This window comes from Microtus oregoni, unplaced genomic scaffold (assembly GCF_018167655.1).
Source record: "Microtus oregoni isolate MIOR12 unplaced genomic scaffold, Mior012 000032F_ref0000030, whole genome shotgun sequence".
NCBI classification, from domain to species: Eukaryota; Metazoa; Chordata; class Mammalia; order Rodentia; family Cricetidae; genus Microtus; species Microtus oregoni.
Genome location: NW_024543091.1, coordinates 822,437 through 838,938, shown reverse-complemented (window position 1 = coordinate 838,938; position 16,502 = coordinate 822,437). Strand labels below are relative to the sequence as shown.

Below are 16,502 nucleotides of genomic sequence, written 5' to 3'. Positions count from 1 at the left end.
GTGGCTTTTAGACATAAAGCAAAGAAAAACCAGCCTACAATTCACAATCCCAGAGAACCTAGACAACAAAGAGAATCCTAAGAGAAACATACATGGATCTAATCTTTACAAGAAGTAGAAAAAGACAAGATTTCCTGAATAAATTGGGAGCATGGGGACCATGAGAGAGGGCAGAAGGGGAGGGGAGAGGGAGGGAAGCAGAGAAAAATCTATAGCTCAATGAAAACAATAAAAAAAGCAAACAAATGGGGTAAGTAGACACAGGGTTACCTTGGAGTAGAAGGGGAATAGACAAAGGTTACTGAATATTAGTGTCTATTGAAAATAAGAACTGAAAGGAGCAAGTGGTAGGTAATGTGAGGAAGGGGAGGGAGGGAAAGGTGGTAGGGAATTGTAAGAGGAGGAAAATTAGTGTAGGTAGATTTATAGACACAGAAACATAGGCTAGAGTTCATGCTTTAGAGTCCCCACTTGTTCAGTGACCTGTTAACAGTAATTATAATCATTTAGTCAAATGTTTGTGTGGTAGTAGGAATGTACTTAAGCACATATGGGAAGGGTGACACTTGATCTTCTAGTATTTATAATTAGTAGTTAATTGATTAAATAGTTATTAAATATCTAGTTTGGATATTTAATGTGATCACACAAACATGGATGTACATGGGGCTGGGCTGTTGCTCAGTGGTAGAGCACCTGATTTGTACACACAAAGCCCCAGAACTACCACTTAAAAGAGGGATGGGGTAGTATGTGCACAGAGAAGGGAGGCGTGAGGGGGCAGGAGGAACCTAATGGAGCTAGAGTGAACATTTTGATTCATTTCTGTTCCACTAAAGAATGGAAAATTCAGGAATTAAAAACTTTCTGAGCAAGGATGCTCTTTAGTAACCCCTCCCACCTCCAAGACGGGTGCCTGCCTCTGTCTCATCTCCTTACCCCCTCACTACTAGATGAACTTCAACAATGGCAGTGCCTTCTCTCCTCTGCTTCTGAACACACAGAAGAGGTATTTTAATCTATTTTTCCTGACTTATTTTCCTTTGACTCTAATACTGACAGGATTGCATAATGATATATTGTGCAGAACTTCACATTTTTGAAGAAAGAAACTGAAGATGTCAGAAGATAGCAAGATCTCCTGTGCTTATGGATCAGGATTAAGATAGCAGAAATGGCCATCTTACCAAAAGCAATATACAGATTCAATTCAATCCCCATTAAAATTCCAACACATTTCTTTAAAGACCTTGAAAGAACAATAATTTCACATGGAAAAACAAAACAAACAAAAAACCCAGGATAGCTCAAACAATCCTGCATAGTAAAAGAACTTCCAGAGGCATCACCATCCCTGATTTCAAACTCTACTACAGAGCTATAGTAATAAAAATCACATGGTATTGACATAAAAACAGACAGGTGGATCAATGGAATTGAATTAAAGACCCAGACATAAATCCACACACCTATGAACATCTAATTTTTGATAAATAAGCCAAAATTCTACAATGGAAAAAAAGAAAGCATCTTCAACAAATGGTGCTGGCATAACTGGATATCAACATGTAGAAAAGTGAAAATATACTCATGTCTATCACCCTGTACACAACTTAAGTCCAAAGGGATCAAAGACCTCCTCCAGATACACTGAACCTGACAGAAGAGAAAGTGGGAAATAACCTTGAATGCTTTGGCAGAGGAGTGGTGTAGGAGGTCCTTCAGTCTTTGTGTTGCTTTCATTGATTGGGCCCTTGATAGGGCAGAACTTAGGTAGGCGGAGAAGATGCAACTGAATTCTGGGAGGAAGAAAGCAAAGGCGGGGTGGGGGGGAGCTTGCCATGGAGCCACCATCAGAGTAACACAAGCTGAATCTTCGCTGGTAAGCCACTGCCACGTGGCGATATACAGATCAATAGAAATGGGTTAAATCAAGATGTGAGAGTTAGCCAATGAGAGGCTAGAGCTAATGGGCCAAGCAGTGATTTAATTAATACAGTTTCCATGTGATTATTTCGGTGCACCAGGACAAACAAGCAGGCCCTTCTCCTACAGAGGAGACAACTTTCTGAACAGAACACCAATAATAGCACAGGTACTAAGACTGACAAAAAATGGGACCTCATGAAATTAAAAGGTTTCTGTAAAGTAAAGGATGTTGTCAATAAGACAAAACGGTGGCAGCCTATAGAATGGGAAAAGATCTTCACCAATCCCACATTCAACAGAGTGCTGATTTTCAAAATATATAAAGAATTCAAGAAACTAGATTTCAACAAACTAAATAATCCAATTTAAAAAAGGAATACAAATCTAAAGAGAATTCCCAAGTGAAGAATCTCAAATGGCTGAGAAACATTTAAGGAGATGTTCAACATCCTTATCCATCAGGGAAATGCAAATCAAAACAACTTTGAGATTCCATCTTACACCTTCAGAATGGCTAAGAATAAAATCACAGTTGATGCTAGACAGTGGTGACACACGCCTTTAATCCCAGCACTCGGGAGGCAGAGGCAGGCAGATCTCTGTGAGTTCGAGGCCAACCTGGTCTACAAGAGCTAGTTCCAGGACATGTTCCAAAGCTACAGAGAAACCCTATCTTGAAAAACCAAAAAACAAAAACCATACCTCAGTCTAAAGAGGACATGGAACAAAGGTAACACTTCTCCATTGCTGGTGGGAGTGTAAACTTGTACAGCCACTTTGGAGAGCAATATGATGGTTTCTCAGAAAACTGGGAATCAATCTACCCTAAGATCCACTCTTGGACATATGCCCAAAGGAAGTTCAACCATATCACAAGAACACTTACTTGCTCAACTACGTTCACAGCAACTTTACTTGTAATAGTCAGAAGCTGGAAACAACATAGATGTCCCTCAATCAGCTGTTAAAAACAAGGCAAATGGGTGGAACTAGAAAAAAATCATCCTGAGTGAGGTAACCCAGACTGAGAAGGACAAGCATGGTATGTACTAGTTCATAAGTAGGTATTAGATGTAAATAAAGGATAACTATGCCATAATACACAGACCCAAAGAGACTAGGTAACAAGAAGGGAGCCTGCATGGGACAGACCTAGTAATTCTGTATATATGTGACAGTTGAGTAGCTTGGTCCTCTTGTGGGACTCTAAACAGTGGGAACAGGGGCTGTCTCTGACTCTTTTACTGGCTTTTGGGAACCTACTCCTCATACTGGGTTGCTTTGCTCACACTTAATACATGGGGAAGTGCATAGACTTACTGCAAGTTGATATACCATGTTTTATTGATACTCATGGGTGACCTTCCCTTTCCTAAGCAGAAACGGAGGAGTGGATTGCAGGGTGGAGGTAATGGACTGGGAGGAGGGAAAACTGTGACCAGGATGTAAAATAATTATTTTAAAATAAAGATATCCTGCACTTGATTATTCTGTCAGAAACAGAAAGGAGTTGCTGATGGAGCCTAAGAAGACACAGTGGATCTAGACTTTTTTTTTATGGAATCACAATGGCGGACAAGGATGCTCTGAGATGTTTGTTAAAGTGAGGGCTGGGAATGACCTGCTTCCATACTCCATCTCTGCTACCTTGAAGCACTTACCTTCATTTTCTGAAACTGTTGTTCCATGGTGCGAAGGCTTTTCTTTGCTTCTTCATCTTTGCCCTCTAGATCAGCTTCTAGCTTTTTTATCCTCCTTTCCATAAACTCTACTGTATTTCTATCTACTGAATCACCAGCTGCGGAGGCAGCCAGAATCAAAGCAGGTAAAGAGTTGGGGTATCTTCTCTTCAGAATTCCTTCCATTTCTTTAACCTATGAAAAAGTGTTAAATACCTGTAAATTGACAAATATACATAAAGAAGCAGTTTAATGTCTAGGCTTAGATTATGCCACACCAGTCATGTCAAGGATGTTGACATCCAACCTCCATTCTGAATCAGAGGCACAGGAACGCAGTTATTTCAAAAGATTGCCCTCTAACGTCCAACTAGCTTGTTCAACCTAGAGATCTTATACTCACTCAAAAGCACACCTTCAGCCTTGCTATTCTATTGCTAATAGCTGGTCTGCAGGACAGAGCTCTTGTTCTGCTCACTGACCCCTTCATGTGACAGCATTCCTGGTACCTACTGGCTGAAAATGTATCGACCTGCACAGAGCAGGCAATGCACTACCACAGACACAGACCACCCTAAGCACCTGCCCTTCTCGGACATCAGCCCTCCCTGCCGAGGACAGTTAACATTATCCTTTAAAAGAAAAAAATTAAATATATGGGTGTTCTGTCTGAGTACCATGTGCATGCAGTGCCTATGGGGGTCAGAAGAATCCCCTGAGACTAGAGTTACAGACTGTTGTGAGCTACCGTGTGGGTGCTGGGAATCAAACCTGGGCCTGTGCAAGAGTAGCAAGGGCGCTGAACTGCAGAGCCATGTCTCCTTCTCCTAAAATGACCTTCTTAAAGTCTTCAAAGACTACCTTCACTCAGTCTACAAACCAATGATGTATTTTAAGACTTTTCTGTAAGAGAGTACTGTGCTTCAATGCACAGAAACTGCAGCTTGGTATTACAGGAGCCAGAGCCTGCACCTATTTTAAAATGGTATTACGACAGCCATGGCATTCTGTAAACTATATATTAAACCCAACAGTCTTTGTTTCAACACTTCCCTATCTCACAAGCAGGCAGTAATACAAAGCTGAGACCCAACAGAGCACAGTGGTTAAGGTCGTGTCTGGTTACTGTGCTCCTCACTACAGGACCTTGGTCCCCTCAATCCAAATGTCTTGCTTTATGGGTAAAACAAAGATATCAGCAAATATTAACCCCCAGGATTCAAACAGGGAGAATCAACTAACTTCTATCTTGATAAGCATTTGCTGAGTATCAGTATACAGTTAGCACTGATAAATCCTGGCTTTTAGTATGAATTTGTCTAAAAAGGGACTAAATTTCCTAATTGTTGGAGCTCAAAAACCTATGAGCAGACAACACAACTCACAGTAGAAATTCTGGAACATACTGGCTGCAAAGCCAGCAGTAAGCATTTCTATTTCTTAAAACTGCCTGCTCGTGGCACACTATCAACTGAGCTCTATCCAGATACATATCGCAAATTTCTTTACCAGAATAGCATTCAGAGCTGTTTCCTCTGGTATTAACAACCTAGTAATCAGAGTGAATTACTAATTAGGGCAGGTATAGATGACACATGTTAAAAAGAGAACTAGATTAAACTATTTTAAATTAATAGATTTGTTTTAATATTAAAATGTCATATAATGAAATACATAATACTTTTTTGGGAAAAAATTAAATTTTGTCTGTATCTTTAATTTTTGGTTAAAATTTTATTCTTTGGTTAATGTCTGTCTGGTATACAAGGTCAATTTTAAAAAGATCTCAGACAATTAAACTATGAAATAGTACATTAAATAAAAGTATGAAGAGATAATTAAATTTTCTTATAAAGTACATACAATTAGCCTCATTCTTACTTATGTTCTATTTAGAAAGTACATTTTACTTACAGCTGATCCATTTCAGAACATGACTTGAAATGATTCTAACTATACTGTGATATATTCTGGCTGTAAAGCAGATGTTCAAGCATAAAATCATTACAAAAGAAGTGCCCAAGGAGACAGATTAAGTAAGCATATCAGACATGCACAGGTAGCAACCTAACTAAAAATATTATCAAAGAGTATTTTTTCAAGGATCTACCCTCAGATGGATAATCAACAAATGTTCAATCAGAGTGCAGCTGTTATAAATAGTGTGTTTCTGGCCAATATGGAGCCCCACCTGGGGATGGGGAGGTAAGGAAAGTGTGTGTATAGACCTGCACTGGCAAACACAAGCCTTGTCAACCTGGAGTGCTGGTCTTCAGGTGAGTCTCAGGAGACAGGATTTTTATAGGATATTTTATGGGTGTCTGGGGCTTGTGGACTGGGCTTGTTGGCTAGATGCCCAGTAAACCCCTCCAGAACTGGGATGACAGGCATATGCTGCCATGCTGACTGTTTCTGGAGGCCCCGAGGAGTGACCTCAGGTCCTCAGGATTGCACAGGAAGCACTGTAATGACTGCGCATCTCTCCAGCCCCACCATCTGAAGTCTCATACACAGGTCAAGATTACCACTCCTTTCCTCCCACACATCCACTTTGACATAGTCTCTCTTTAGGAGATCATCTAATGGACTTACTCCTTTGCCTCTATCCCTTCCCAGCAGTGGACAGCTGTTTCTACACTGGGCAACATAAACCCTAAGCCCTGAAGACAACCTGAACACAATCCCACACTACACTCACTTTCAAATACTTCTCACTCTTCAAGCCACTTCTGTCCTGGTCTTTTCTTTAGCCAAATTACTAAGTCATACCTCTTAATACCAGAAAAGGTTCCGTGAAGGTAACAAAGTTGAATTTTACTTCCTCCTAAAACCACTCAGCTCTGTGATGACCTCACAGTCTTGGATCTGTGATGAAATAATAGCTGTCTGTTTAAGTACCCGCAGGCAATTACAAAAGTCCTGCTCCCTCAAAGGCTGGAAAATCATGCTTTAATATTCAGCTATGAATATAAATGCTACATAGAATGCTTTAAAAATAAAAGAAAATTGTCTGTATCCCTCAAAAACTACTTCAATAAAAAATTCTTCTTCTTGAGAAGCTCCACAGTAAGAGTTTAATGAAGTTTCTTTGCTATAGCCATCCTGAATTGAACATGTGATGAGCAAGGTCCAGGCTGATGGCCAGCAGATGGGAAATTGAATGTTCTTTGTGTACGGTGTTTGTTTTGTAACATTTCCCAAGTGTTAGCCACATAATCCAGATTCTAGGACCTTTCTTCCTATACTCCCTTCCAACCTATTTTTGGTCAGGATATTATGGGTTAATCTAAAAAAAAAAAAAGAATTTTGCTATGTTTCTGAGATTGTCCTGAATTCCTGAGTTCGAGTGATCCTACTGCCTCAGCCTCCCAAGAAACAAGAATTAAAACTCAATACCCAAGGCTTCAAATTTCTGCTTCTGTCTTCCTAACGCTGGGCAGCAGAAGGACCTCTCATCAATAGATCTCTGTCTTCTGCAGGTCTGAGCCCTGGGTTATGCAATCTGTTACACACTTTATTGTTGGCACTTTAAGGATTTCTTGAATAATTCAGTCTGTATACATTAAAGGTGCTTCAATAAAAATTCATCTCTGACACCTACCTGCCGCTCCAGATCCTGAATTCTTTTGGCATCAAGAGCTCTTTCCTTTGAGCGTAACCTTTGCTGAGTAGTTGGGCTCCCGGACTCAGTTTTTAGTTTTTCAATCTGTTGACAAGGAGAGAACATGGTGATGTAAGAAGTGTATTTACAAGAACAGGAAAGCACCAAAGGTGGGGGGCGCACAACGTTAATTCACTAATTCACTCTGTTACAGACACTGATTGAGCAAATCCTTTGTTCCAAGTGTTTCCAAAGTGCAGTACTGGAGGCAGAAGATGGCAGCAAACGAGAGAATCTGGGTCCTTGGCTTGTAGAGGCAGATGGATGACCAGCTAAGTAAATCAACGGGTAAAGAAAATCACTGTACAGAGAGACAGTGCTATCAACCAAACAGGGTGGAGTGAAAGACAAAGAGCAGGGTCAGGCTGGGGAGGAAGCTCAAAGAGTACAAACTGGAGCTGAGTTTTGACAGGAAGAGGGGGAGTGAGGCGTGAGAAAACCCAAGGACAAGGCAGCAAGCGAAATGAGTCTGGAGGAGCTGTGTGGCTAGAGTCTACTCACCGAGTGGCGCTGAGGAGGTGTGAGGCAGACCCTGTGGCTCGGGCCAGATGGTCCCTACAGGCTGTGATAAGCAGCTGGCATTTACCCACAGTCCATATAAAAAGACTAGTCATTTAAACTCAAACCAAAGCTCAAACTAGCTATAAATCCAGACCCTAGGAGTAAGGGGTCTAGAGTTAGGGATGCGGCGGCACAGCAGAGCATCTCCAGTACAGGAGACAAAGCACAAAGACTGAGGGGGCAGTGACAAGGTTAGACATGAGGACACCACGGCGCGAGGGCTCCTGTAAAAAGTACCTCTAGTTTCAGCTTCTCAGCTTCTTCAGTGGCCTCTCGGAGACGAGCTGCATCTTTATCTAGAAGCTCCTGATTCTCGGCGTACCATTGTAACCGCTTCTGCAGACGACTGACTTCTTGTTTATGTGTTTCTTCCAAAATTTTTATTTCATATAATTTTTCACCTAAATAATAAAGTAACTCAATAATCTGATGGTAATTTTTTAAAATAGGGAAACAACAAAATTCCAATGTTTTAAATAAAAAGCCAATGTCTATCTAAATGAAAGCATTATTAAAAAAGAGGAATGAACAAATTATATATACATCTAGTTGAATCTTCTAGTAATAGAGACAAGAGATTGTGTTTATAATCTGAAGCTTCTACTTCATAATAAGCATGGCTATCTAGAAATGTGTGACTGCTTCCCACTAACATACTATGAACATCGAGTTGTGTCCAGTGGAGAAATAGGTTCAAGAAATAAAAATAAGGAATGTTTATAATTAGTAAAAATGGCATACATTAGTAAGTGGCTCATTTTAGTTAACACAACAAATTTATATGGAAAACATTTTTGAATTTTTGAAAAGTAGTTTACCCCTCTACTTTAGAGATAAGGGAAGGGAACACTGTCTTCTTATACGCAGTTAATGGCTTCTTTGTATGGCGTTTACACTGAAGCCGACGGCGCTGTAGACAGAAGACTAACTGTGGCAGACAGCCAAAGTCCTTCCATCTCTGCAGCTGTGTTCTGCTGCCCTGACCACCTACTCTGCAATGTGCTCAAGGCAAACACCCAAGCCTCCCTCTGTTCCTCTACTTCCAAATCTCACTGTCTGGGCCTGACTCCAATGCCATTTTTCTCCAAATTCTTGTTGTCTGTATCCCCACCTCCCTATTAAATTTTGTTTATCCTTATCTTTCTCCCCAGATGTTTACTGGTGGGTGCCATGCCATGTTTCTTTTCATTCCTATAAAATAATGCAATGTTAAGTGTTCATGTGGCAAAAAAAAAAAAAAACTCAAACAAACCAAAACTAAACAAAACAAACAGACAAAGCATGTTTCAGTCCTGCCTTCAGGAAGCTCTCAGCCAGGCTAAGACCACAGGCCTCTAAACAACTCAACACAAAGCTATGAATTAAATTAATGCTGGATTCTCCCTTGATGTTACAACTGTTCTAGTTAAAAGTAAGAAGTATATATCATTTTATCACTCATTTTAAATTTTTCAAAGATTACAAGTTACCTACAGGGTAAGTATTTTAATGATACCATTCAATTTCTATTTACGTCATGATTGGAACCAAAAGAGAGCAGTCTCAGCCGCACTCACCTGTGGCATAAGCAATCTGCTCTTTGGCTTGGTCTCTCTCTTTCTTTATTTTTTCCAGGTCTACTTCAAGAGCTTGTTTGTCCTGCTTCACTCTTTTGATATCTTCCATCAGATGGTTTTTCTCTTTCTTAATATTTGAAGGAATATAAAAGAGGGCTACATCCAAATACAATAAATCATGGGATATTCTCCCCTCTCAACCCATCAAAAATACTGTTGTGAAATGTCCTGAATTTCAGGTCACATTTTATGTAAAAGGGTCAGAGGGTGCTCTACCCCTAAACCATTAACTTCCCAGGTTCTAGTACTGATTCCTGTCTTCTCACCATTGCATTGGAGATCCACACTCTATTATCCTAATGTGTTCTTTTTGAAGGCCTTTGCTTGGACTGCTGTAATTATATCTAAGCATTTCCCCAGGCCTGCTCTTGTAGCAGTTAGCTGGTCTAGTTACAGTGCTCCAGCTGAACCCCCTGGTGGTTCTTCTCTTAGGGTGAATCCTAAGTGAACCACGACTTTGAGCGTCACATAACCTGGCTGTGACTGTGACTGAGCACACGAGCCACAGAGGCCTCTTTGCTGCTCTCTGAACACCCACTACCTCTAGAGCACTCCTACCCACGTCTGCCAGGTATCCCTCTGCAAGGTAACTTGCTCCTTCCTGTCATGACTGCTCAAAAGAAGCCTCGGCAAAACCTCGCCTGGCCACTTTCTCTGAAAATGTAAGCTTTTCCTCTGACTAAAACTCATCACTACCTGACCTATTTAACTAAAAGCAGATTTTTTTTTTTTTAAAGGCAGATTCTCATATGCAACCCTAGAACTCACTAGGTAGATCAGGCTGGTCTCCAACTCAGAGATCTACCTGCCTCTGCCTCCCAGGTGCTGGATCACCATGCCTGAATTATTTTGATAACTCAAATTACAATTACATAAAATAAAGGTTAAGGGGCTGAAGAGATGTGCGATAGTTGGGAGCACTGGCTGCTCTTTCAGGAAACCCAGGTTTGATTCCTAGTATGCACACAGTGGCTCACAACAATCTGTAACTCCAGTTTCAGGGGATCTGATGCTCTCTGGTCTCGATAGGCACCAGATATATGTGTGGTATATAGACATACATGCAGGCAAAACACTCATGCAAATAAAGTAAGAATAATTTAAAAATTAAAATAAAAGCTAAGTGAATCCCCAAATATCCTGTGCTCCACACCATTGTCAATACTTGGACTATGTCCACTCTTCTGGTTTGCAAAATTCATGCCTACCCTTCAGAGTCCAGTGTGTAGCCAGGAAAGAGATTCCCAGTATTTCCTTCTATGCCCACACAAACTTGAAACTCTCTTTTATACAACACTGCTCTATGTACGGATTCTTCTCACTTTCTGTGAAATTGGCTTATAATTTCTTCTTACTTTATGGCATGGCACGTACTCTGTGTGTACACACACACACACACACACACACACACTACATCAGACTTAAAACTGTTCTCACAGTAATAAAACTACAGATTCTCACAAATCCTGTATTATACTATGTTATGATTTAAATTAAGTCTGACAAAAGAAAGTATGTTCATAAAGCATAATGTCATTTTGGATTTTATAGACATCTCAGACTCATTTCATTGTTTAATCTGTGTGGTCCATGGATGTCTTTTCAGGGGTATGAACTTCAAGTTTTCAAAATTCATATACGTTTCTGAAAATACTGTGTGTTTAATCACTCTGACTTAGAAATGCTATCTAGCAGTGCTTACTTCATTATAGTAGTCCAGAATTTAAAGTGTCATTGAATTCAACCACACAGTAAATACCTAAATGGATAAGGACTATGCTCTGGGTTTGTGTAGATGCAGAAACAGGGCCTGCGTCATGTCAGTACGGTGTATGAGGGGTTCTACCTGGCAAATAGGACTTTCCCTCCCTGTGAGTTACTGTGCATACAATGAAAACTTTTAACCTCTAAAGAAAGAGGTAGATGCTAGAGAATGGAAAGACAGCTCATGGGTTGGTATCATTAATATTGTAAAAATGGCCATTTTTACTGGAAGCTATTTACAGATGCAGTGTAATCTCAATCAAAGTCTCCATCTCAGTGGATGTGAGATCCCCCACTGTATGCTACGAATGTGTTTTATTACCATTGGTTATTAAAGAAGCTGTTTTGGCCAATGACTTAGTAGAGGGAAGCCAGGGAGGAAATCTGAACACAGATATATAGAGAAAGTAAGCAGATTTGGAGGGACGCCATGTAGCTGCCAAAGAAGGACCTGGAAACATTTTAGTAAGCCACAGCCTCATGGCAATACACAGATTAATAGAAATGGGTTAATTTAAGATGTAAGAATTACTTAATAAGAAGCCTGATCTAATAGGCCAGTGTTGCAATTAATATAGATTCTGCATGATTATTCAGGTCTTGTTGGCTGGGAAATAAATGAGAAGTCTCTATTTACAAAACGGCATACCAACGCGGGCCTACTACATCCACATAAAACCTGAGAGGGCTTGGGAAGGAATTTTACACACACACACACACACACACACACACACACACACACACAGAGAGAGAGAGAGAGAATTAAGCATGGCTTCTTGGTAGCAGTATTATCTTGGGTGGGCTCTATTTGTTAGAAGTAAGCAGAGGCATGATTCCTTTAAGAGAAGGTGTCCTCACTCAGTGGTAGCAGCAAAAACTGTGCAGCTCCTTTAAGAAGACTTCCTGGTTAGTGGTAGTTGCATGAACAGCTTTGGCTCTTTTAGGAGGCTGAGCACATGAATGGGGTTTGTGGGCAGCATGGGTCAACTGCTTACCAGAGCTGAGGTGGAGAGCAAGGCTCCAGAGCTGGCAGTAAAGGCACCTCTGCCATATTGAAAGGCTGAGAGAGGTGGAGACAGCATCTAGGGCTGCTGTAACCACACTGCTTACCATTTTAAAGCACTCCTGGTCAGAAAAGGATTACAGATATGCAATAAAGACAGAGTCAGACAGAAATAAACCTCTGAACAGATCACAGTGTATTTTAAAAATATACATAGGCTTAAGAGAGAGAGAGAAGAAAGAGTATAGACAGTTAGAAAAATAGTTTAAAAAATAAAAGAAAGTCTTTAAAGAGATAAGTACAGACAGTCATAGATTAAAGGAATAAAGAAAAATAAGCCATGTAAAGATGGAATATACACAGAGAGTCTGGATTATGAATATTATTGTGTATTCTTTGAATTTTTTGATACGAATGAGCTAAGCACAGAGAGACATTTCATTGTATGGGCTGGTAAGCTAAATCAACATATATATTTTAAAAGTATTTTGACTTCAAAATTTGGGTCTAAGATATGTTGCTTTGGAAAAGAGGTTCTGCTTTTGTTTCCACAGAGAATTAGGAAGCTGTGGATTCCTTACTGGCTAATATGGTTTGATCAAACAAGACCTCTGAAGCAAATGTCCAGATGGTCCAACATCTATGACAGCTTCAGGATTGCTGGCTGAGATGGTCCTAGCACACAGGTTACCCCACGAAAGACCTGATTAACAGTGTACCCAATTAGCAGGAAATACTAAAAAACTACATCCAAATTCCCAAATATTGTTTACAAATGATTGTTTTCATTTATATTTCATTGTTTCAAAGGGGGTTGATTGTTAAGTGATTAATGGTCAGTCAATTTCTATAAAAAATAAGGAGGCTGTGCTATAGAAATGAATACTTTACAATGGTATGGATCTTGGCTTACTGATACAAATTTAAGGTCAATTTTGTTATATGTATGTTTCTGCTCTTGATTAAGGTATTATGTTTGTGCAGTTCATTTAAAAATGTAATGTATAGTTAAGAAATACAGATTAATAAATAGTCATCTATAATAGTCAAACTTGTAAGTCATATTAATTAGGTTTTCTAGATGTACAGAGATATATTTCAGATGAATAGGTATTCTTCAACCCTTTCAAAGACCTACAGAATATGACATTTAAAATGTTTTAAGAACTTAGAATTTTCTCAACAGTGAGACATGTCTGCTTCTGGCAGCACCAATTACTTCAGAGAGGTTATGGGCATTGAAGAAACTTGTTATGGAATTTGCTTTTAATATGAAAAGGCTAGCCATTTGGGCAAGAAACTGCTTTTGCCTGGACTGCTTGTTGGTACGCTGTGTGAAGTGGACAAGCAGGACTAACAGAAAAATGAGTGCTAAAGTTTCCTAAAGATGAGACAGTCCTTCAGGGTCCCTGCTTCATGAGTCAGCCAGACATTCTTTAGGATACAGAAGAAAGTGACTGATAAACTGCCAACAGAGGAAAAACACTCTTTCAAGTTTCCTGCTTCATGGAAATGTCTGCCGGATACTATGGGCCTGTAGGCTGAAGATGGAGGCCCCAATGTTACACAAGAACTTTGAGTGACTGTCCCGCCAGCAAGATGTCTCTGTCAATTCTAGAATTTTGGAAGTAGCTTACAATGTACTTCCTGTTAACTTAGGTAACCTGCTGGGGTCTTTTATAGAGTTGAAGAATAGATAGTTATAGTTTTCCTTAGTTAAGATGAAAATTAAGGTAGATATAAATATTGTAACTTTATGCTTTATGCCTGTTTTGTTATATATAATTATACTATGTTAAAGTTAAAACCTTCCTATTTATTTAGACAGAAAAGGGGAGATGATGTGGGGTTACCCTCTGTTTGTTATGAATGTTTTATTACCATTGGTTATTAAAGAAGCTGTTCTGGCCAATGGCTTAGTAGAGTAAAGCCACATGGGAAATCTGAATAGAGATATAAAGTAGGCAGAGTTGGAGGGACGCCATGTAGCTGTTGAAGGAGAAGGACTCAGAAACTTTTCAGTAAGCCACAGCCTTATGGCAATACACAAATTAATAGAAATGGGTTAATTTAAGATGTAAGAGTTACTTAATAAGAAGTCTGAGCTAATATGTCAAACTGTTGTAATTAACATAGTTTCTGTGTGATAATTCAGGTCTGAGCAGTTAGGAAATGAACAAGAAGTCTTTGCCTATACTCAATCTTTACAGAAATAGAAAAAAGTTCTAAAATTCACATGGAACCACAAAAGACCCCAGATTGCCAAAGCAATTCTGAGCAAAAAGAACCACGGAGGGATTACCATTCCAGATTTCAAAACACACGCAGATTCATGGTGATAGAAACAGCATGTTACCAGCATAAACAGACAGACAAGTAGACCAACTGTACAAAATAAAGACCCAAATTTGAATACAAATAACTAGAACCTTCTTGTAGTTGAGAAAGATTTCAAAAAATACACATTGAAGAAAGTGCTTTCAACAATTGGTACTAAAAAACCTGGATGTCCACATGTAGAATAATGAAAATTATTAAACCACATCTTTTACCCTGCACAAAGCTTAACTTGAAATGGATCAAAGATCTCAGTCTGAAACCTGGAACATTGAAACTGCTGTAAGAAAACATGGGCAGTGCTCTTCAACATACAGGCACAGGAAAGGACTTCAGGAAGGAGATTGTCCGGGAACTAAGACCACCAACCAGTCTCCACTTTTATCTTGGGTATCTGGGATACAATATTTACAATACACAGTCTGCTGTTCAGACATGCACTGAGTACTTTGGGAAAAAGATGAAAAGGAAATTACCTCCCTACTGTTTTCCTATTTCAGCACACACTGTATTACCACAGTGAAGAATTTGTTTTTTAAGATTTATTTTTAATTACATGTATAAGTGTGTGCGTACATGAGTGAAGGGGCCCTTGGATGTCAGGGGTACTGGATCCTTTGGAAATGGAATTAGAGGTGATATGTGAACCGCCTGAAGTGGGTACTGAGAACTGAACTTGGGTTTTCCGCAAGAGTAGCCACGTATTCTGTACCAACACCTGGGCCATCTTTACAGCCCTAGGAATCTGTTTGAAATAAAGTATATACGTGCTCCAAATGCAATGACGTGATAAATGCCTGAGGAGAGGTTACACTGTAGAGTGGGGGCCATTTCAACCGGTTTCCAAGGTTTTCTGTACATTAAAGTCACAGGAATACTAAATGCTAATCTTAGATACTTCTTAATTTTAAATATCTTTAAATATATTTTTATTTATATATTTATTACAAACATACTTTTCTATAACACTGGAATTTCTATGATAACTTTACCAACCTCAATAGTTTAAATCCTTACTCAACTTACCTGCACCGCCCGTAATTCTGCTAGCAGATCTGTGAAACTCTGGTTTTTCATGGGTTCTACATTTTCAACTACTTGAGACAGGAAACGATTTTTGTGCACCTGTTCTCTGATTTTCAAAATTAAAAAAAAGGCTTTATAAGACAAGGTATTCCTTTAATACAAAATATTCTCATGAACTCACACTATATGTATCACTAGAGGAAAAAGATGAAAGTATGGACATATTAAAGGAAAGTAGCCTTGAGAGAAATGCCTATACTTTCTACTTTAAAAGAACAGAAATACTAAGATTTTTGGTTTAATTGAAATTTAAAAATACTTGCTTTTAATTCTAAAAAAAATAAGTATTACCATTTTTCTAGAGCTTTCTGTACTCCTAGTCTCACTGCTGCTGAATGATTCCTTTGATCTGACAAATACAAATCTCAATTTAATATATAGAAACAAAACCAGAAACATATCTGGACCTCAGATTCAAATTTTAGACTTTTTTCAAGAAAAATCTACGTTTTAAATAAATTATTTAAATAATTATCTGTTCATTATTTTATAATGGAAGTCTACTTAATTTGGGATTTAGGAATAGTTCTTTCTAGAAGCCAGGGAGTAAAAATGTGGTATTTTAAAAGTTATGTTTACTTATCTAATATCTGACATAGAGTTCAAACTAGACTAAGCTGTTTTATGGCTGTGGATGACCTTGAACTTCCAAGCCTCCTGCCTCCCTCCAGAGTACTGCAACTACAGGCATGCATGCCAGGATTAGTGCATGTGGTATTGGGGACTGAACCTAACCCAGACCTCACCAACTGAGCTACATCTCCAGTTCAGATCGGATCTTATGAGAAGCATCTTACAAGAAGATGTAAGTATCTTCAAGCATCAGAACAACATACCTGGCTTTGGGGCCACTCTCAATAAGAGAA

The 16,502-nt window shown here is 39.2% G+C and overlaps 1 protein-coding gene across 3 annotated transcripts in view; it reads right to left on the bottom strand.

The window, feature by feature from the left end:
• Positions 1-16,502, bottom strand: part of Cep162 (centrosomal protein 162) — a 76,251-nt gene that overhangs the window by 19,501 nt on the left and 40,248 nt on the right. For all 3 annotated transcript variants that reach the window (XM_041679853.1, XM_041679854.1, XM_041679855.1), the window contains 5 exons: positions 15,577-15,682; positions 9,387-9,513; positions 8,068-8,231; positions 7,210-7,314; positions 3,591-3,803 (listed from right to left, as the gene is read on the bottom strand). In XM_041679853.1, coding sequence (XP_041535787.1) covers positions 3,591-3,803; positions 7,210-7,314; positions 8,068-8,231; positions 9,387-9,513; positions 15,577-15,682 — 715 coding nt within the window. The remainder of the gene's footprint in view (positions 1-3,590; positions 3,804-7,209; positions 7,315-8,067; positions 8,232-9,386; positions 9,514-15,576; positions 15,683-16,502) is intronic.